The 21,022-nt window shown below is 40.2% G+C and overlaps 1 protein-coding gene across 2 annotated transcripts; it reads right to left on the bottom strand.

Annotated features, from left to right (window-relative positions):
* Positions 1–1,948: 1,948 nt before the first annotated feature.
* tmlhe (trimethyllysine hydroxylase, epsilon) lies at positions 1,949–17,136 on the bottom strand. Of its 2 annotated transcripts, XM_076301454.1 has the most exons (8): positions 16,979–17,136; positions 16,529–16,697; positions 13,539–13,715; positions 9,473–9,752; positions 6,759–6,878; positions 6,048–6,284; positions 5,304–5,442; positions 1,949–2,966 (listed from the first exon to the last, which is right to left on the bottom strand). In XM_076301454.1, the coding sequence occupies exons 2-8, from the start codon at positions 16,692–16,694 to the stop codon at positions 2,835–2,837; spliced, it is 1,251 nt and encodes a 416-aa protein (XP_076157569.1). In that variant the 5' UTR covers positions 16,695–16,697; positions 16,979–17,136; the 3' UTR covers positions 1,949–2,834. The 2 variants fall into 2 exon arrangements, with proteins under 2 accessions (XP_076157569.1, XP_076157570.1); XM_076301455.1 differs by lacking the exon at positions 13,539–13,715.
* Positions 17,137–21,022: the final 3,886 nt, after the last annotated feature.

Raw genomic sequence — 21,022 nt, 5'->3', positions numbered from 1 at the left:
AGCTTTTTGCAGAGGAACTGCAAGAGGAAGTGCATTAAAAAAAAAGAGATAAGTCACAGGTTCAAAAGCACGTGCATACAAAAGGAAGGTTTTTTTCCCCAGGGATAGTCCATGACCAACAATAGTCCAGTGTTTCCTCTAACATGGGACCACAGAGGAGGTAACCTCTTGCCACACACTGGTGACACAAGCAGACTCTAAACATTCCTATAGTAAAAGAGCTGAAAGGTAAATCAGCATTAGGTATGTCAAGTCGATGAATCTTGTCATGCTTGCTGCTGTGAGCATCAGTACTAGTTAGCTGAAATATATGTGGGGAACCAGTTAAGAGCAATGAAAAGTATGCCCTGACTGAATATTGGGTATGATTTATTCTGAGTCATTTGAGGCAGTCTGACTTGCAAGTAGGGTAGTGGAGCAGTCAAGGTGTAGAACTACATCTCCATGGCTCTACAGCAGACAGACCACATAGGGCCTAATCTTCATGATGTTAAAATAGGAGTGCGATCGGTGGAGGTTACTTGCATGACATCTAAATATGTAGCTGAAAAGAAATTAATTATTTATTGTATGGGGAGACCGGTGGGCCAGACTTCAGTCTGAGAGGCTAATCTGAAGGTGCTCTTTCATCCACACCGAGATATCCATAAGATTGAGAGACCAAAACAAAGACTGTGATGGCTTTCCAGATGGAATAGGTACAGACTGGGTGCTATTTGCATAAGAAAAAAATGAGAATGGAAGGTTCGACCCCAGAGGAACTCAGCCAATGGCACACTGAAGAACTCGCCTGAGACAGAACGTTCAATTCAGCAAAGAGTTCTCAAGATGAAGCAACATAATAGATTCACTGTTGGAATCTCCACATCTGCTAAGGAGTCCTCTTCAGTTGAGTGTCAATTCTTAAAATCTGATGGATGAAATTAAACAGATTCTGGAAAAAAATCCAGCATGATATTTCACAAGTGTAGGAGAAATTTGTATATTTCACAAATGTAGAAAACATTTTGGACAGAAAAGGAAGAAGTGAGACCAGTCTCTGTGCGGTGAGACCTCTGAGAGTCATTTCCTCTCGCATGACAGCGAGAGCTAGCCTGACGAGCCAGATCCAGATCAAGAAGTAGGGTCTGGAAACTCACCATTGGCAGTGCGCAATCCGAGGGGCGGGATAAACGGTTGTCTTTTAAATTCCCTCTGCACGCAACAAGATAGTCCCATGCATTTTCCCACCATCAAACTTTTACCAACTTAAAAAAAGCTTAACACAAGTCGCGCTTTTTGCCAGGAGCAGCATCCATCTTCTTTGTTTTCAAGTAGCAGGGAATTCACATGGAACCGTCGCAACTCTGCTGTCATTATTTTAAGCCCGTCCACCCGACTATTTAACCGGAATTTGGATTTAATTTTTTCACCGCAAAACAGACGTGCACTGTTTTCATATATGGTGGAGCACCTAATCGCACTTCTCCTCCCCTGTGTTTGGTGATAGCATGTTCAAATGTATCATGCCAATTTTTGTTATATCTTTAGTTGGATATTGGATGTGAGAAGAATAAAATGGGTGTTCCATAACTTAAGTTAATCCATAATTTGATACTGCAGCTGAAGTTAGACTTGAAGAAGAATCTGTCTGCTCACCAGTTCCATTTTTTTTAACAGCCATTTCATTATTGATAAGTTGATTACATGTCTATATTAACATGTTCTATCAAAGAAAAGATAGAAAATAACTATTTGTGTGTGTGCTGTAAAATGGTTAGAAGACATGAAATCGGAATTAGCGAAAATCGGTATCGGCAGGTCAAACTCTATGAAAAATCGGAAATCGGTATCGGCCCAGAAAATTGCAATCGGTGCATCTCTATTCTGGACCCTGTATTTTAATGAAAAACATTTATTTATTTACGATACATTATTCATTCACAAAGAAAATGGGTGTCCTTAAAGGTTGGATTTTTCCTCATTTTTTTAATTAAGGCATTAAGGCTAGCATTAAGATACATTTTCAAAAGATTTTTTTATTCCTCTTTTTAGTCAACTTTAGCATGGGGCTGAAGACTTTTTATAGGCACTGTAATTGGGCTACAGGTTTTCTACAGGAACAGACACTGCACTAGTTGTTTAAATCATTTTCAACAATAATATAATATCTACTGTACCCTTTTAACCACATTAACTATAATAACTATAATATTAAACGGTGGCAAAAAGTCAACATATCTGCTTTGAAATATTAACAGTGATTAATATGAGTTAGTTTGCAAAAATGGACTTGGATGATAAAATTACAAAGTGAATAAACTGGGCTACTACTAGCAGGGAATGACAGGCTTGTTTATCTGTCCTTCACATGACCATTTATCATCACAATGAATGAACATCGTACAAAAACGTGTAACTTTCAAAGAAGCAGAATCCTGCACACTGTTGTTGTTTTTTACACACAATTTAGTTGAGGTTGAATCAGTATGGGGAACCAAGCAGAGGGCGAGTATATAAACAATACTTGATTACTTAAAATCACAAGCAGCACAAATCAAAATGTAACTTGAGATTTCATTTTACCAATTTTAGTAATATTGTGAATGCTAGGTCTGTAAATGAGGAAACATACGGATAAAGTGTTGAGTGATTGATTCCTAATGTAAATAACGTTAACTGACAATAATAACTGATAGAGAATATAGCAACTTTTTCAATGACAAGTTTTTGTTTTTTTTACAAAGTGCATTGGGCCCAAAGCCATTTGATTTCATAGGGAACATTGTATGATTGGTCTTTACACCCATCTATTGGAGTTGATTTGAGAGTTTTGAGAGCAGAGCCTAATGTCTTCATGCCTTGAGCCCCAGTGAGCGTGCCGTGTTGAGGACATCATCACGGGTCAGGTAGCATCCACACAATTGCCTCAGGCCTGTAAACGACTCTCTTCCATGCAGAACCCGCCAGTTGTCAATAAAGATGACCTTGTGGGATGAGTTCATTTTGGAAGTAAATTTAGAATAAAATTAATTAAACTGACATCAACAGTAACTTAAGTGCAGCCTCTGACAGCATGAGGTTGGTAAGGCAAGAAGTTAAAACACATCATTTTTTAAGGCAGGAGAAAATATGAGTTACTAATGAAAAGCTACACTGAATAACATTTTTTGGAGATTTAAAAGAAAGAATGCATATTTTGTGTCTACGTCACTTAGCTAAGAATGTCATTTTGTCTCCAGAAAATCAACCCTAGTAAGTTGATTTTAAGGCCAAATTACATTAAGTTGGTAAGACTGATAGATTGAGAGACAAATGGCTGTACATCATGAGACCAGAAAAGGAATGGAAGCAAAGATTTCTCTGAACATATCTCCTTTTGATGCAACACATCATTGCATTCACATTTGGGTGTGCTACATTCGGGTTTACACCACTGCTTGGTTGATTTTCCCATCGTCATGTGTTCTTTAGCACGTGTAACAACCATAGGTTATTTGCACACCTATGAAGTAGGTCCAGTTTTTTGGCCGCATCACACTTTCGCCAAACTCGTTGTGAAGTTTAAATTAACTGTCCCGTTGCATCCACGCTGTAAAATACCGACGTTCAGAACATAGCAACATTGTAGCATATGACAGAGGTGTTTTTTAGCAAGTTACATGGCAGTAGGCCAAAGCTTGTTTCAAAGCTAAGGTTCATCAGAATCCTGGGATATGCCCACTTGACAACGGGAGAGATGGAACTAACGACTGGCCTTTGGCCATAGCAACCTCTGCTGGCGTGTCGGGACCGACCGTTTTACTACCTTGAACGTGTTTTTCTTTCTGTGAACCATACACCGTGTCGTCCATTATCCCTTACATATGCTTTGAAAGTATTTTTAGATGTTAATCGGAACACAATATGGCGACAACCGACCACATCTGTCTCCTTTAACATCTATGTTTAATACAATTTTATTCACCATAATACTAGAATTCATGTGTTATGATTTTCATAGTCATACATACTGTAGTTTGTCCCTAGGTTTCTTATTTATGCTTCTTATTATGTGTCCTTATTTAGTCAGAATTATGAATGGATACAGCTTGGTTAGCGCTGTTTGGTGTTCTTCCACATCTTCAACCGTTCATTCTGTTCCTGTACCATTTCTGAGTATATCTTTATATGGCTATGTCTTCAGAGATAAGGGGGGATATTATGTTTGTGCTGTGTGTCACCGTTCTACATGGGTCAGTAATTATCTGCTCTGTGTTGCCAGGTTGGCACTACTCAGGGTCTGATTCAGTGTGGTCCACGTAAAATGTGATGACCAACAGCATCTCCGGTCAACCTGGAGGGATACTTAAACCCAGACTATTTGCTTGTCTAGTTAGAGCAGCTGGTGGATCTTTAGGTGAAGCCATGCTCTCTCTCCCTTGATGTGCATCATTGTAAATAAAACTGTTCCTGATTTTTGTACCATTGCCTGACTGGGTCTTCATTCATCTATGGCAGGGATTCCCAAACTATGTCTCCCACCGGTGATTTTTTTTTATCTTAAGCCTATCTTTGTTCTTTGTGTTTCATAATAATGTTGTCTTCCACACTGTCTTTTGTTTAGTGTGAAAGCTCATAGACAAGTTGCACATTTTGATTTTGTTATATGTTATCATGTAGGGCGGCTAAAAAACATGATGCCTGGAATGTGTCAATAGAATGCGTTTTTATGGGGCGGATGGTGCGGGTACGCGAGCGAAGTGTGGTCTGGGGACCACTGGTGGTCTGCGAGAGATGTGGTAAAATATAATAAAAAAAGACAATAAGGTGGTTCATTGAGTAGGCCTATTATGTTATTATACTGTTGAAGTAGGACTCTATTTTTTTAGCTAGGTGGTCCCTGAGTTTGTTTTTATAGGTTAAGAGGTCATTGGTCTGAAAAAGTTTTAGAAACGTTTACGTTTATGTTAAATACAAGTTAATAGTGTTGGATATGTCTGTCCATGATCAGGTGAAAGACAAGCATGGACAATACAAACAATTTTGAAAAATTATACTTCAAAAACATTCACGCCAACAATAATTAATCAAGAATACTGAAGAATATTCATGTTTCAAGTTACCTTGCTTAGTCTCTTGTTGTACTGAGAGTGGGACATGACATAGTCAATTTAGGTTTTGAGACTATCTGACAACATTTTTTTGTGCTAGGCTGCTAATAAGAAGCAAATCATAAGGATTTATGAAATAAATACATCTTGTACTGTAAAGAAAATACATAATCAAGCATTGCCTACATACACATTGAAAGTTTAACAGAAATAGCGAAGATGCAACTGTACCTTCCCAGGCTTCAGCTTCACCCACAGCTCATTCTCTGGATTTCTTAGCTCTGAGGTCAACGCACGATGCGCCCTGTACCAACGCTGAACCACATCTTGTGAGACTGTGTTGATCACTGCACGGTCATAATTATTATAGCTGCAGGAGAAAAAAGGGGGTTAAAGTTCCACTGTAAATCTGCCACTTTAAGCAGGTTTTAGCCAAACTATACTGATGTGCCATTTTTAGGAAATATCTTAATTAAGTCCTATTCTTCAAGCGCCTTCATGCTCAAAAAAACGTGGAAAACTATGCTTTAACAGGATATGACGGAATATCTACATACATTTTTACAGGGGGTCATATTTGTACAGGATTAATTTTACTCGAGGTATTTTTTCCAGACCATTTTACAGAATGTAAAAGTCGCCGTAATTTCTACTGACATTCTCCGTAGTAATTACTGACATGGCGGATTCGGACAGGACTAAAACCCCTGGTAATAATTACTTTACCCCACGTCCCCACGTGAAACTAATCCTGTCCAAATAGGGTTTCAGAATGAACTACTACACTGTTAGAACAGTCTTAGGCCGATTGCCATAGTGGCAATGTATTTACTTTACCTCAATGATTATTATACTATTTACAAAATTACATGAGCAGTATTGGAATGGATGTGAAGATATGTACAAAAAGGAGAGAAGCTTCCAGTAAGCCCACTGTGATGGATAACTATGAATACTGTGTCACTGTGAACATACCGAATCATGTAGACTTCATTGTTCCACGGGTAAACGTTCAGTACTGGACCAATGCCAATCATGTGGTTGCAATGATCACTGAGATTCTCTATGTACTCATGCTTTATGGGCACCTGTGAGAGGATCGCAAAGAGCTCAGGTGACTTCTGAAGAACTTGGTCTGCCGCATGGAAGCCATCCACAAGCAGTGTCCTGCCACCAGTGCCCTCGTGTCTAAGACAGTGGAACACTTGGATCCTGTGACAACAAACAAACACCCAAAGGATTATCAACAACAAAGAAACTGACTATATTATTTAAACTGATTGATGTTGCAGGATCACAACAATGTGTTTTCCTGTATTTTGTAAATCTGGCATGAAGAGAAATCAGAACAATGCATTGCTGGTTGATGTTGGGATATATAATTATAATCAAATAAATAATATAATTCCTTTCAAGAACACTGCATGTACTCCCTACAATAAGGACGGTTGTAATCCAAAGTGTAAAATAATAAAATATTACATTTAAATAAAATATTCCTAATACTGTGAATTCCTCATTAATAATCTACAACAGGGAGAATTTATTTTCAAAATCTAATCTAGTAATCTACCTTGTTTGTGAGTCGAATTGGGTTAGTATCTGCCCAATGTGTAACAAATACTAGAGACAGCAGATGAATTGGATGATCAGGATGTCAAGACTGAGGCAGATAGGAGAACTTACCCACAGGGCTCCTGAAAATACGCAGTGTCAGTGTGGCGGTCTAATGCCAGTTTGGTATAGGCCGTGTCTCCTCGGGAATAGTCAGAGGTAAAACTCCACATCCTTCCATACATTGTCTCCCTGGGTAGTTACAAAATAATGCACAAAGAGGCCTGGTATTACAACCATCAGTTTGATCAAAATACAGAACTATCATGTCATATCAAATACAAACTATCCATTTCACTCCAACATTCATATTCCTGACATCAAACATTCAGAAGTAATCTGGAAGGGTTGAAAGAGCATTTATCTAGCAAAGGTATCCTGTTATAACCCACTGATCGCAAGAGGACAAGCTGTTTTCACCATAACAGCTGGAAGCACAGCAACCCATGGGGAACATTTTTCTTAATTGGCCTTCCAAGCACAGGTAACAAAATGGGAGATGTTTTGCTAACAATTATCAATGCAGTATTAGTTTCTTGCCAGACTATTTTGGTAAAAATCCAACTGAAGTAATTTATTCATTATCACAAGTTGCCATTAGTCTCAGTAATAGCAGCCATCTATCTCACACACATATTAATTAAACAGAACTCATAAGGAGCTGTTTCCAGTCCAACCGGACACATCATTGTGGTTACATCTAACTTCAGTAGGTGAGCAGAAAACAAAGACCTAAAAAAGGATATATATATTGGTTGGGGTCAAGACAGCATGGGAAGGTTTCATTTCTGAAAATATTCAATACCATAACAATATGAAGTGTACTCTCATTTTAAGAGGAACGATCATGCAGTCAAAAACTTGACAAGGTCGCAGAACATATGACAAAACAATAATGATATTCTAGTGCTTTTTTCCCCCATCTTAGCTATTTTTTTTTTTTATCTATGTTGTCTCATATTTCAGTATCAGAATTATTAGGGGCCAAGCAGAGAAGCTGCAAAGGCATCTATTGTATTTTTACCTTTCCTTACTATGCATCTTTCTTCTGCCATGGGAGTCTATGGCAACCAGCACAGGTAAAAAGTTGTAAAATTTGGCACACTTATTCAGGACAGTCCCATGATTACTTTCACCAAGTTTCATCTCTGCACCTGCACCAACAGGAAGTGACCTTATATCTTTGCCAATCTTCGGTTGCTTGACAGGAAACAGGTGTGAGCATAGGGTGTGAGTGCTATGTGTCTGATGTAATAGCATTGAGTTGCCATGGTAACTCTGGCCTGCTGAGCTGGTTGGTCCCCTCATTGCTGCTTGCTGTTATATTTATCAGTATTTTCTTATTCTCCTTCAACTCAACCGTAACGTTAAATGAATATCTCCTCAAAAAGTTTTAGGTGTGATTGACAGTTTTCCTTACTGCGATGGATTTGTGAATATTGCCCAAGACTGCTTTTCACTGAAGGCCTATGACCTCAGACTGCCCAGTAAAAGCCATGGACCAGTTTGGAAAATACAAACATTTACTGTAACATTACAAAAGGGTATTGAGATCCTTTGAGATCATTCATCTGCTATAGCAGTGATCCTCACTATTTTTTTCACAAGAGCCACATTGGCAGTGCAAAATCAAAAAAGAGAGCCACTTTTAAGACAACATACTAACTCACCTTTGCAAATGTGCATTTATACATATAAATATCCCACAAAAAAAAATAACACATCCAAAACAGCTAAATATACACAGCCAATGCTTAATAACTTCCTTTCACCTTCATTATTTGGGTGAAGGAAGAAGTATAATTCAGATGTTTGCGTTTTTGTAGTGCAGTATTGTATGTTTATGAAGCACATTTGAAAAAAATATATTGGCTGCGTTACCACATAGCCTACAGTGGGGCCCATTTAGAAATGGCCACATAGCACATTCACGCTTTCCGTGATACACGCATAGACAGTAAAAGATACACGCAGCTGCATGAAATGTATTACAACTTATCGCCACAAGGTGGCAGTTTAAGTCCGCTGTAGCATTGCCGGTAAACAGGGCAGCGGATTGCATTCAAAGGCGTTGCAAGTGGCAGTGAGATACTGTAAGCAGAACGAAACTAAAGATCACTTCGTTGAAGTCATACAGTAGTAGACTACGCTAAATCAGAGCCTACTTTTGTTTTTATCAAGCTGGGGCCAGAGATGATGGACTTTGGCGAACAGTTTAGGCCTACTCAAAATTAGTAAAACCAAATTTGGCGAAATCTCGCCAAAGCTGCATGCGAGCCACCAATAATAGCTTGACGAGCCGCATGTGGCTCGCGAGCCGCGCAATGAGTAACACTGTGCTATAGCATTGTCTCATAAGTTAGGAGATTAGGGATGAATATTACCATTTCATCTGTCTAAGCAGACAAGGTCAACAGAGGCTTTTGACATGTAAGGGTGACAGGCCAATTCATATGACCGGTGATGCAGAAGTCAGACAGAAATGTGTGTTTGTGATACATTAGACATACAGTGTGTGTGTGTCCTATTAGACACAGTATGGTTCTTGGGTGCTGCTTATGATCATGGACACACCTCCACCTCCCTCAATAGAGAAGGGAGGATGAGTGCATTGTTCAAGCTATGATACCACCTAGTGGCCTGTGGGGATGACAATACAATTTCTCTGATTCAGATTTTCAAACGGCAACTAGAAAAAATAGCAATATAAGAAAAAGGAAATCAGTTAGATAACATATCCCGAAACAGTTCAAATAAAGCAAAAAGTGCTCTGAGATATGGCTCACCTAATGAGACTGACTCTCTGTGTCACCAGTTCTGTGGCTTCGACAGTCGCTGGCACATCCTCCACAAAGGCAATGCCATAGAGCAAGAAGTTGTTGAGAAAAAGTTTCAGCTCTTGGTCACAGCTCATGAACTTCTCCCATCTGGCAGAGCGAGCATCAGCATGTGTGTAGCTGCTGGCATTCCATAGGTTACGTGGCTGCATGGCACTATGTTTCTGACCCTCATAGCTGTTCTGTACTAGCCAATCCAGTTTATATTGTGTAATGTGACCATCTGGCCCTGAAAGGGTCATTGAAATGAAGATCCAGTAACTATAGCAACCTTTTATATTTTTACTGCCATACAGGATAGATGATCAACGTTTATAAAACATAAAATTTAAAGACAACATGTTCTTCAGCCACCAGAAAGATAATACATTGTCTGCTGATACTTGGAAAGGTTAAAGGGAGTTACTGTGTAACCACGTCACCATCACTTTGGTTATGGTGTCCTTAGTTAATGCGTACACAGCATTCCCTTGTGGATTTTATGACACTCAAAGTCTTCCCTGCCTTATCTCTGTTTTAGATATTCATACAATAGCTTGCAAAAGTTTGGACACCCCTGGTCAAAATGTATCTTACTGTGAAAAGCTAAGCGAGTAAAAGATGACCTCTAAAAGGCACAAAGTTATAGATGACATTTATTTAAAGACCCTGTTTAGTTTGCACACCAGAGAAAAAAAGTGTCATTAACAACATAAACAAATATGAATGAATAAAAACAGTAAGGAATATTAAATTAGGTTTAAAAAAAAGAAAAAAAAAAGACCAGAATACGTTGCTCTCAAATGCTGTCGGCATACTTGTCTTATTGTTCTCTTTAGTTCGGCAGCGGAACGGTGGCAACGCTGGCGTAACGATAGCGTTGAACAAGCGGAGTGTTGAACTTGGTTGAACTTTCAAAGAGCAACACGAATGTATTCAATTGTCAGTTAAGGCAAACCATTTGTGTTACCATAGGAACGAAATAGAACTTATCATGGTCTGAGCGTTGCATATTGTGCATCCCTATACAGGAGAGCGGCACACTCCGCTTTTGATGTTCGATTACATTAGATCCCATCATTTCCAATACAACCCCTTTCGCCTTGTTTTTCGGCACCGCTCAATAAAATCCATTGTTTACCAAATGCTTGTCAAGATACTGAGTATTTTGAGATATTAAACTGAACTTAAATTGGACCTTGGCTGAGAAAAGAAGAGGGCTATTTCACAGCACAGCTTCTCAATCTATTCTTATCTCACCTTACGGACCCTTTGGAGAAACCAATAAGATCTCATTAGGGCTGACATATTCTGAGACAAATAAAATACAGATTTTTCCTTTGGGGTGACAGGACTTTTACGTTCTAGGGAGGGGTTATGCTGAGCAAGGTACGCATCATCAATATCCTGTTTAATGGTCTATCTCTAAAATTCAGTACTACTTAGTTCAGTCTTTTCACATTGGATTTGTCATGTTTCAAGAATAGCTCAATAGCCTTCAAAGAAAAACTTTGTTTTCAAACAAATCTCAGATTTTTGTTTACAGGATGGTTTCTTGGTCTTTCAGGTTCTCTCAACTTGACCTCCAACTTATCTTGGTAGTTGAACCTGAGGATAATCATACTGTTGTGTCCTTGCCAGGGCAAAGCATCTTGCTGTCTTTTGTGGTGGTGTGCTGTAGAGGAGTAACATTATATGACTGTGTTTACATCTTCAAACTTAAACCTTGGCAAAGTTGACAAAGGAGTTTTGAAAAAAGAGCTAACTGATCTGAGGTGCATTTCCCAAAAACATAGTTGCTAACCCATTAGTTGGTTGACAATGGGAAATTGCATTGTAACCAACCAACTTAGTTAGCAGTTGCTAACTGGGAAACGCGCCCCTGTTTGTTGACAGCAGACAGCCGGCAAGTCGCGATTGCTTTGAAATTTCAGGAGAAGTAGGTAGGTTTACACGGTAGCAACATCTTGTGAAATGGGCTAATTACAGTATTTCCATTTGCAGAGTGCTAAGGAGCTGATTAGAGGAGCCCACTGCTCCCAATTGTTAAGACAAGATTTGAGTTGCTATTTAAAATTTCTGCATTTCGTTGTCTCTGTACTTGTACTCTACACTAATGTACTCTGTACTTGTACTCTAATCTAATCTGATCTAACAAATTTTTAAATTTGCATCACTGGACCTTTCCTTACGATGAGCATAAACAAGCAATAGGTTGGCAGCAGGGCCTGAACTTAACTTTTTTGGCCACCAGCCACTGTGGCAGGTGAATTTTGAAATCCACCTGCCACAGTGGTTTTTTACCAGCCAAAATTATTTTGTGCCCAAAATAAAGGTGAACGACTCAGAAAATGCATAAGAATGGTTCTTGAACTTGTACAGAATACACATTACAGTACTCAAGTAAAAGTAAAAAAGTACTTTGTTAATAAATTACTCAAGTAGGTCTAACAAGTTACTTTTTTGTAGGCCTACATTTTTATATTTTTGATGGACCTTTAAAGGGATACAAAAGTATCCTTTATGCCGATTTGCTTTTCTCCTCCTCTGTAGGCTAATCATATAGTCAAACATATTTTAAAAGCCCAATTCAAATATATTTTATTTAATATACTTTGTTATAGCCAGAATAAGCATTACGTGGCTATGGATTTAAAAGCAGTCTTCCAATACATTGCAGCTGATTCTTCTGCTTTGCATTGCTAGAAGTCTGGTTATAACTCCACCATACAGACAATGTAACCTAAAAACAATGGCTATATTATGGGTAGACCTATATTTAGGCTATAATAGCCTAGGCATATCCACTCGGGCAGAGCGACAGAGCAGGCTATCTGTTTTCTCAGCCGACCGTCTCATGTCATGTCCTGCAACATAAATGAATGCTAGGCTTTTTCTAACTTGTATGCTCGATTTCCAGTGCATTTGATTTGCTTGTAAATTAAGTTGTAGGCCTACTTTCCTTGTCCAATGTGATTGTTGAACGATGCTGGCCAGAAATGAATATACGTGAAAGTTTCCGTGTCATGTCATAGCCTACCTCTAGTCTCGTTGCTCTGGCAGCCTCGCCAGAAGATGCAGCAACTGTACGTCATTGTGTTAACTGAGCTGTTAGCTAGGCCAGGCATTACTTTTATAATCGTGGGCTAACGCATTCTGAAGCCCTGTTTCTTTTCTCCTGGGAGAGGTGCGCTTTTCCCTCTTCGAGATACTTTCTCCAATAATAAACTTGTACTCGTAATGTAAGGCAATTGAAATGTAGCGGAGTAAAAGAGTAGATTATTGGCTCAAAAATGTACTTGAGTAAGAGTAGAAGTAGGCTACCGTTTTGAAAAAGGAAAGTCGTTTGCCGTTCCTCGAAAAAAAAATGTAACGCGTTAGGCTACTACCCACCCCTGCAAATGGGTTTGATCTCGCTTTCTCCGAGCCTACAAACGGCAATCTGGACAGTGCATCTCCTTGCTCAGTGTTGTGTTGTCTTATTGGCTACCCGCCAACGTGGCAGGTACATTGACAGTTTCACCCGCCAATCACAAAAGTTACCCGCATTTGGCGTGTGGGCGGGTGCCAATTTCATGCCCTGGTTGGCAGACTTGATAAGCGTTATCATGTAGCATGGTGCTCGTTTTCTATTTTCAATCTAAATTGTACAAATCAAAAATAATACACTGATCTTGATTTAAAATGTTCCTTATGCTTTTAGGGAGATCGGTTCATCTTCTCACTATTCACAGTAACAGAAATATTGACCCAGGGGCACCTAAACTTTTTCATGCCAATGTATTGGCACAAGGTCAGAGAAGTTGTTCCTAAATACTGGAGTACAATCACAGCAGAGTGTCTGAGTGACCCATACTAGACATTTCAGTGTACTTTCATTAGTGTATCTGCAGATTTTAACAGTAAGCACATGCCAAAGTGTTTTGTACTTCCAATACATTTATAGTATCTGGACTGTCTTATGGTCATTCTAGTAAGACTTTTCAGTGGCACTTTAGAGTATTTAATAGAGAGACACTAATAGAGTTGAACTCACATGTCAAGAAAAGATTTTCATTATCAACCCTTGTCTGGTCTGGACGTATACTGAGGTCAATACTGGCAGTGTCCAGGCTCCGTTGATTGGTCTTGCTGTTATAACACGATGCAGAGCGGCAGTGGTCCCTCAGCCACATGTAGTCAAACTGCATGACTAGTCCACCATATTTAAGCTCTGCCAAATTGAGTTGAATTACAGTTCATAACATTAGTTAAATAGTGACAGTCAACTTAGCACAAATTCTGACATTATTAGTACTGACTACAGGATCAATAGCTGAGTTTCCAAACAAGCTTTCATGACAATTTGGCCTAAGAGAATGTGCATCTACATGCGTTTCCATCCACCGTGTTATACAAATAAAAAATGGGCGTTCTACTAATCAAGAGAAGACTTTTGATCAGCTGTGAGATCAAAACATAAGGTCATCAGGGCAACGTTTATGGAAACACATACGTAGAAATGCAACAAATTCCATCATTTTTAATCACAATATACCTTCTAGGAATAGAGAGTTAGTCCACGCTCCTCTACCTAATAGAGTTTTTATGAGCATTAGAAGATTAAATGCAAATTTCAAGTATATCCAGTCAGAACACATTTTAACCATTTCTTATTCAACTGGTTAAAATGTGCATTAAAATTTTCAATGGAAACCCAGCTACAGAATCTGTAAACAAAATTGGGCATTATAAAGGATAACAATCATATAAGAAAACACATCTACTTCATACCTATATGAACTTAACAATAAAAGGGGGAGATTAGATTATATATGTAGTACAAGTGTACATGTGTCCAGTTGTATTGATGCTGTGGGCTACTAAGCAGCCTACTAAACTGAGCTTATCATTAAATCCAGCAGTGTTCTTCAGCTCTTACTTCTGAGCAGTGTTGTAGTACTCGAGACCAGTCTCAAGACCATTTTATGCTTACTTGGTCTCGTTGAAAGCAAAAATAATCGCTCTTGACTCGGTCTCAACCTACATAATTTTAGAGTGAGACCACAAGATCTTTTTCCCCCATTTTTTTTTTAAATTGTGTATATTTCATGGTATATTCTAAAATATCCACCATTACAAATATTCTTATTTTAATGAAAGTTATAATACTGACTGGCGTTAATATATCCTATGGTGCTATGCAGCTTCAAAGGTTTTGAAAGATGCAATCTTTGTCCAAACAGCATGGTAGTTATTCTTGAGGGTTGAAGTAACCTGACCTACGGTTTTTGCCTAATCGGTCTTTCCAATATGTGCTTCTGGTTGTGATAATCGACGAGATAAGTGAGCAATCCGTAATTATTAAATTTGGTTACTTGAACCACCAGACATTCATTTCTCAAAGAAGTTTAAAGACAAAGCACAGTGCAGCGTGCAAGTTTTACCACAAGCTGATAACAGAAACGTCTGGAACATTTTTCATGAAAATCTACTCTCTTTTTTTGGTCGGTTTCGAATCGATCTCGGCTCCTTAAAGACTCGGTCTCGACTCGGTCTTGCCTTCTCAAAGACTCGGTGTCGGTCTCGACCCGGTCTTGACCCTTTAAAGACTCTGTCTCGACATAATGCAGTCTCGTCCCCATCACTACTTCTGAGGGAGATTGAAGACTGAAATCTATTTGAAGTATTTAACTTGGCCAAAACACTTAAGACATGACCACTTCTAGGAACATCTGAAACTTTTACTAATACCCACGTCTCCTAGAGCAGTGTTTCTCAAAGTGTGGTCCGCAAGTTATTGGGTCATTCCCACAAGGTGTTTGGGTGCTCTGAAAATGAGAACCAAAATTATTTTTCAGACTTGTAAGGTCTGCTGTTCAGACCCTGAAGGAATTTATTTTCTGTTCATTGCTTTCAGTGTTTCTACTTATCTCAGTAAGGAAAATAAATCAAGAGCCTATGTTGAGTACAAATATGTCTTCTGAAGGCCTAAACAGAGCCCAGCCAAAAGGGGGACAGCAATGACCATGCAGGATCATCCAAACCAAACGTGACGATTTTGCTACATACTATTCCTATTGATGTACCAACATGCAAAATTTGAGCCTCCTACATGGTTTATTTCATGCGCTGTGGGCTTGTGAATTTTGACAAAAAAAAGAGGCCGAACAAAATCGACACCCCCTCCCCCTGTAAAACTGGCTGTATCTTGGAAAGTATTGATCTTACATAAAGGTAATTTTACAGTGTGTCTCCTGAGCAACATAGGTACACCTGATGTTTTTTTGAGACCCAAGTGCGTGGGCCCTGGTTGAATTGACGTGGAATGACCCTATCCCAAGTGGTCCACGAGCAGACGTGATAAAATATAATATAGATGAGTTGTTTGCAATATTGAAACAAGATGTATGTAAATCCAAACAGTTCTGCAACACTGCTTATGTAACCTATGCCAGTTTATCATATGAATCATCTGACACAATAAGCAAAGTGCAAAGCCAGGTGGTTCATTGAGTAGGCCTATTGTGTAATAAATATGCAGTTGAAGTAGGTCTACTATTTTTTTTTAGCTAGGTGGTCCATTATTTTTATTGGTTAAGTGGTCCTTGGTCTGAAAAAAAATTAAGAAACACTGTCCTAGAGTATGCAGGCCTTAAGCCATGCGAAATCCTGCAGGGTGCCTGCAGGATTTTTTTTATGCTCCATCGCTGCCCCCTAAGAATTTTGCATTTCAGGCATCAATATATATTTCAGTTAAATCATGCCAATAAGAATTTTATGAAACATTTCTGCTGATTGCATATAAAGACTAGAAAATTCTACTGGATAAGTTACTTTGACAAAATGGTTTGTTTGACGAATGTCAACCCATCTTCTGAGTTAACCTACAACTTTTAGAACACCAAATTTAGCTGCTGGTGAAGGTTACATTTCCCAAGGGGATCTCTTTTCCCATAGCATCTGCTGTTCTGGTACCTGGACCCCAAACTCTGGCATCAAATTCACTATTTGGATGCTCTAGCAGACCATAGGTTGTTAACTCACCTAAACAATCGCCCCTGGCCTTCCAGGAGCAAGGGCTTGGGTGAGGAGTTGTGTGCAGCCAGCGGTTGCTTTTAAGAGTTTCACATGAACGTTGCAATCGAGCAGGTATTGTCACCTGAGCCTTCAACACAGAAAACCAAGGCAGGCGAATTCGTCGCAGCAACATATTCTGAAAAACAGAAAATGCATATTTAAATGAATGCGCTTTCTAATGCTACACGCTTCCATGCTACTGTAAACTATCTTGCACGTCATGGCTCCGTCTACTTTGCTTAGCAATGAATGGCGCTACTTGATAACACTCGAAATAAATCTAGCAGCTAAAGCTAAATCACCGTGGCAGAACTCTACCAGTTAGAAGCTAGCCAACAAACTTGCAAACTGAATTGGACTAGGCTACTCTACTCTAGCTAATTCAGTTGGCAAGATTTACACATGGTAAACACTTACTGTCGGGTACTATCTTGGTTAATCGCAGCAACACAGCAATACTATAGATTCTAACGAGACCGCTTTCCGCGGTCTTTTATGTCAAACGATGCGCAAATGAATGATTGAACAAATTAATCTCTCGCTGACTGAAAAAGTTGGTGGGCGGCCGGTCAGCAAACGAGTGGACAAGTTCAAAGGAGTCAAGCCAGCACATATTATTCGACCGACTATGAGTCAACAGCGACACCTGCTGGGTAGAGATAGACCCGCCGCCATATTTTCATATCATGTGTAAATGGAAGTCTGTTGGGGAGGGGGTGAGAGGCCCTGAGCTTTGTTTAGATCTCCAAGTGCAGATGGAAAGAAATTGTTTTTGTGTCATGAGGTTTTGGGCATGATGGACAGCAGCCTCCAGCCAAAGCCAAGTACACCTCGATACTTCGTCGTAGTTCATGTCTATGGGCGAATCGAATCCTGTCTGCATAAAGAGGCGTGTCGATGACGTATTGATGAGCGTACGTTGCAACCGGCCAACAGCAGCGGCATAAATAACCGGCGCAAAAATGCTAAAAATGTACCTGAAATGTTCAGAAGGGTTTGAGGATCATGAAAACGTGCCCGAAATTCACATTCCTAACTCTATAGAACCAAGACCTTAGCATATGTGGTAAAATTCTGAGCTATGCCCATAGACTTCAATGGAGCAGTCGCTGCCTCTGCTCTGCATCAAGGGGGATTATGACCCCCCTCGTGCGATCCGGGTTCCCGGAAGTGGCTCCTGATGAAATTTCTTGCTCCGCCTTAACAATAGGCTTGTTCGTCTTGCCTGAGTCTGACTTTCGTCTGGCTTTCTACGTAAACGTGATCTTCAGAGGCTAGCCGGGAGGAGCTACAACAGAGGGCAGCTCATCCCGGACAGAAAGGGTGCATTCAGAGCACCTCGGAATGACAAGGACCGCCCCCATGGCTACTTTGTTTTTCCGACAGCAAGTGTTCAAGTGCTTTGCCATCGAATGTGTGACAAACACGGATGCCACAACAAAGGTTAAAACATACACTCACTAATCCTAAACAAACAACTGTATTTGCTTAAAATATAGTGTAAGATGCTCGTGAAAGAAAGATATGCAGCTTTTCAAGTGATAAAAAGGGCAAATTCCCAAGTTCACATTAAAACTGTTGGACATGAAAGGCCACATGGACTACAAACGAACTACAACGTGACGACAAAAGTGATGACGAGCCCCTAACTGGGCAACTCTGTTAGCAAAATCTAGCCCCAGTTTCCGACCTCTGACTCACACATTAGGGGAGTTCGACTTGCGGCAGATCTGTGCAGATCTGACTTGATGTGATGCATGCTGGGTTGAACACAATGCATACTGGGATGGACGCAATGCATACTGGTTAGAAATTCTGTCCGACTTCTGTCAGCCAGGGAGGGACTTACCACCGTGACACCATGTCACATGGCCTTAAAATATCGCGGGAGTCTTAGCCTGCAGACAGATCTTGCAGTTGCCTTCCACGAGCTGCACGAGCTAAAACACGCCCTCATGACGTCAGTTCAAAGACGTGATAGGGCCATTTGGGAAGAATGTCCTCATGACGATTATGACTAGAGGCTCATGCTGCTTCCTTATGTTGGAATATGCGAAAATAAACAGAAATCGAAGGGATACCTTCTTATACGTGATTTCTGCAACAATGGTAGGCTAGCCTACTGAAAACGTTTGGATATTCTGTTATTTTCTGCTGTTGGCTAAATAGATAGACACACATATAGGGAAAACACTTGATATTGAATTTATGTGCTACAATGCAGGCCTGTTAACTGTATGACAACAGTGGTTTATTTAAACTACATCATAAGAATTTATTTCGTCAGTCATCATGCTCATTTTAATGAGTAAGAATGAAAGTTCTGCTGTGTTTATTGCAAACAACATTCCGCGATGTCTCCCGCGAGTCACGTCAGGCAGACTGTAGCCTTTCTGTCAGGGATGAGCTGCCCTCTGTTGTAGCTCCTCCCGGCTAGCCTCTGAAGATCACGTTTACGTAGAAAGCCAGACGAAAGTCAGACTCAGGCAAGACGAACAAGCCTATTAAGTGACGTGAATGACGCGGAATGATGATGTTTTCACTCGGAGAAAGGTTTTTACGAAGCCCATGAACGCTAGGAAAGGCTACAAGGCTTGTTTGACTTCGGCTGAGTCTGACTTGGTCTAGCTTACTACGTAAACGTGATCTTCAGAGCCTAGCCGGGAGGAGCTACAACAGAGGGCAGCTCATCCCGGACAGAAAGGCTACAGTCTGCCTGACGTGACTCGCGGGAGACATCGCGGAATGTTGTTTGCAATAAACACAGCAGCACTTTCATTCTTACTCATTAAAATGAGCATGATGACTGACGAAATAAATTCTTATGATGTAGTTTAAATAAACCACTGTTGTCATACAGTTAACAGGCCTGCATTGTAGCACATACATTCAATATCAAGTGTTTCCCCTATATGTGTGTCTATCTATTTAGCCAACAGCAGAAAATAACAGAATATCCAAACGTTTTCAGTAGGCTAGCCTACCATTGTTGCAGAAATCACGTATAAGAAGGTATCCCTTCGATTTCTGTTTATTTTCGCATATTCCAACATAAGGAAGCAGCATGAGCCTCTAGTCATAATCGTCATGAGGACATTCCTCCCAAATGGCCCTATCACGTCTTTGAACTGACGTCATGAGGGCGTGTTTCAGCTCGTGGAAGGCAACTGCAAGATCTGTCTGCAGGCTAAGACTCCCGCGATATTTTAAGGCCATGTGACATGGTGTCACGGTGGTAAGTCCCTCCCCGGCTGACAGAAGTCGGACAGAATTTCTAACCAGTATGCATTGCGTCCATCCCAGTATGCATTGTGTTCAACCCAGCATGCATCACATCAAGTCAGATCTGCACAGATCTGCCGCAAGTCGAACTCCCCTATTCACCTTATTCAGCCCCGCCCATTTTTTAAAATTCCACATTGTCTTTAAACTTCCGGTCGGTTAGCTACGTCTAGTTAGCTTCATTGGGATAACACAGCAGAAGAGGATAGATAGGCTATCTTGGGAGGAAAACGACAAATGCCATCAGGAGGTCAGATTTGCAATTGTACTTCGCTACCCAAGGCTATTCACCCCTATGGAGTGGGTAGACGATATGCGGCAGTGGCCGCTGTATCATGGAGAAACTCGCAAATCCGTAGCTGTTTGGTAACTATGGTAACTAGTTTAGAAAGTCATTACAGAACAGCCGCTCCAAAGTCTGTGTTTTCCTAACTTCAGATAGGAAAGGTGTATAACAGAAATGTCTTAAGTCACCAAAATCCTAAATAAACGTTCCTAACTTTAGGATGACCCATAACATATGATGCCCGTCATCTCGATAGAGCTCTGCTATCTCAATGTATCGCAATGGATGCTACTGCTCAAACGGAAGTTCGGAGACAATGTGGGCAAAGCTAGCGCCCCTGTCACTCCCCGATGTGAGTCGCTACCGGATGTGAGTCGCGCATGCGTCACTTTGCTACTTTGCCACTACCTGTGCTGTTAGCCACAGAATAATGACATTAGCCTACACAGCAGTAATGTATTATTTAGCGTAAGGCATCACATTTTCACGGCATAATCTCTAATGTCAGTTCTAGATTAGAGGCTGAAGTAGCCTGCTAGCGAGAGACTTCTGTAATATCAATAAAAATTATGAAGTTTGTTCACTGCTGGCAAGTAAGTAAGCAATCAAGCACAACAAAGGCTGTCACTTGAATGGCGTTTGCTAACGTTAGCAACCAAACAATCTTAGATAGCTAAAATGTTTTTGAAACAGAAAAGTGAATTATTTTATGGATTTCAGTCGGATCCCTTGGCGTTATGCCGTAAAACCTATCAATCTGAGCATGCGTGACTCACATCGGGTAGCGACTCACATCGGGGAGTGACACCCCCATGTATGCGCGCGGAATAGACCTCTCCAGAATATATCCCGCCTCCTAACTTCCGTATCCATCCAACTTCCGGGCGTGGATT

Source organism: Alosa pseudoharengus, unplaced genomic scaffold (assembly GCF_046254945.1).
Source record: "Alosa pseudoharengus isolate Yale_2024_CS ecotype anadromous, Long Island Sound unplaced genomic scaffold, YU_APseudo_1.1 YU_APseudo_1.1_scf_23, whole genome shotgun sequence".
Taxonomy (NCBI): domain Eukaryota; kingdom Metazoa; phylum Chordata; class Actinopteri; order Clupeiformes; family Clupeidae; genus Alosa; species Alosa pseudoharengus.
This window is presented reverse-complemented; position numbering and strand designations above follow the sequence as displayed.

Coding starts and splice junctions, on each gene's coding strand:
- tmlhe (XM_076301454.1), bottom strand. CDS start 16,694: ATGTTGCTGCGACGAATTCGCCTGCCTTGGTTTTCTGTGTTGAAGGCT. Junction 6,879..9,472: donor CAGAGAGTCAGTCTCATTAG/GTGAGCCATATC, acceptor GTAACTACCCAG/GGAGACAATGTATGGAAGGA. Junction 2,967..5,303: donor TGAAGCTGAAGCCTGGGAAG/GTACAGTTGCAT, acceptor TCATCCCACAAG/GTCATCTTTATTGACAACTG.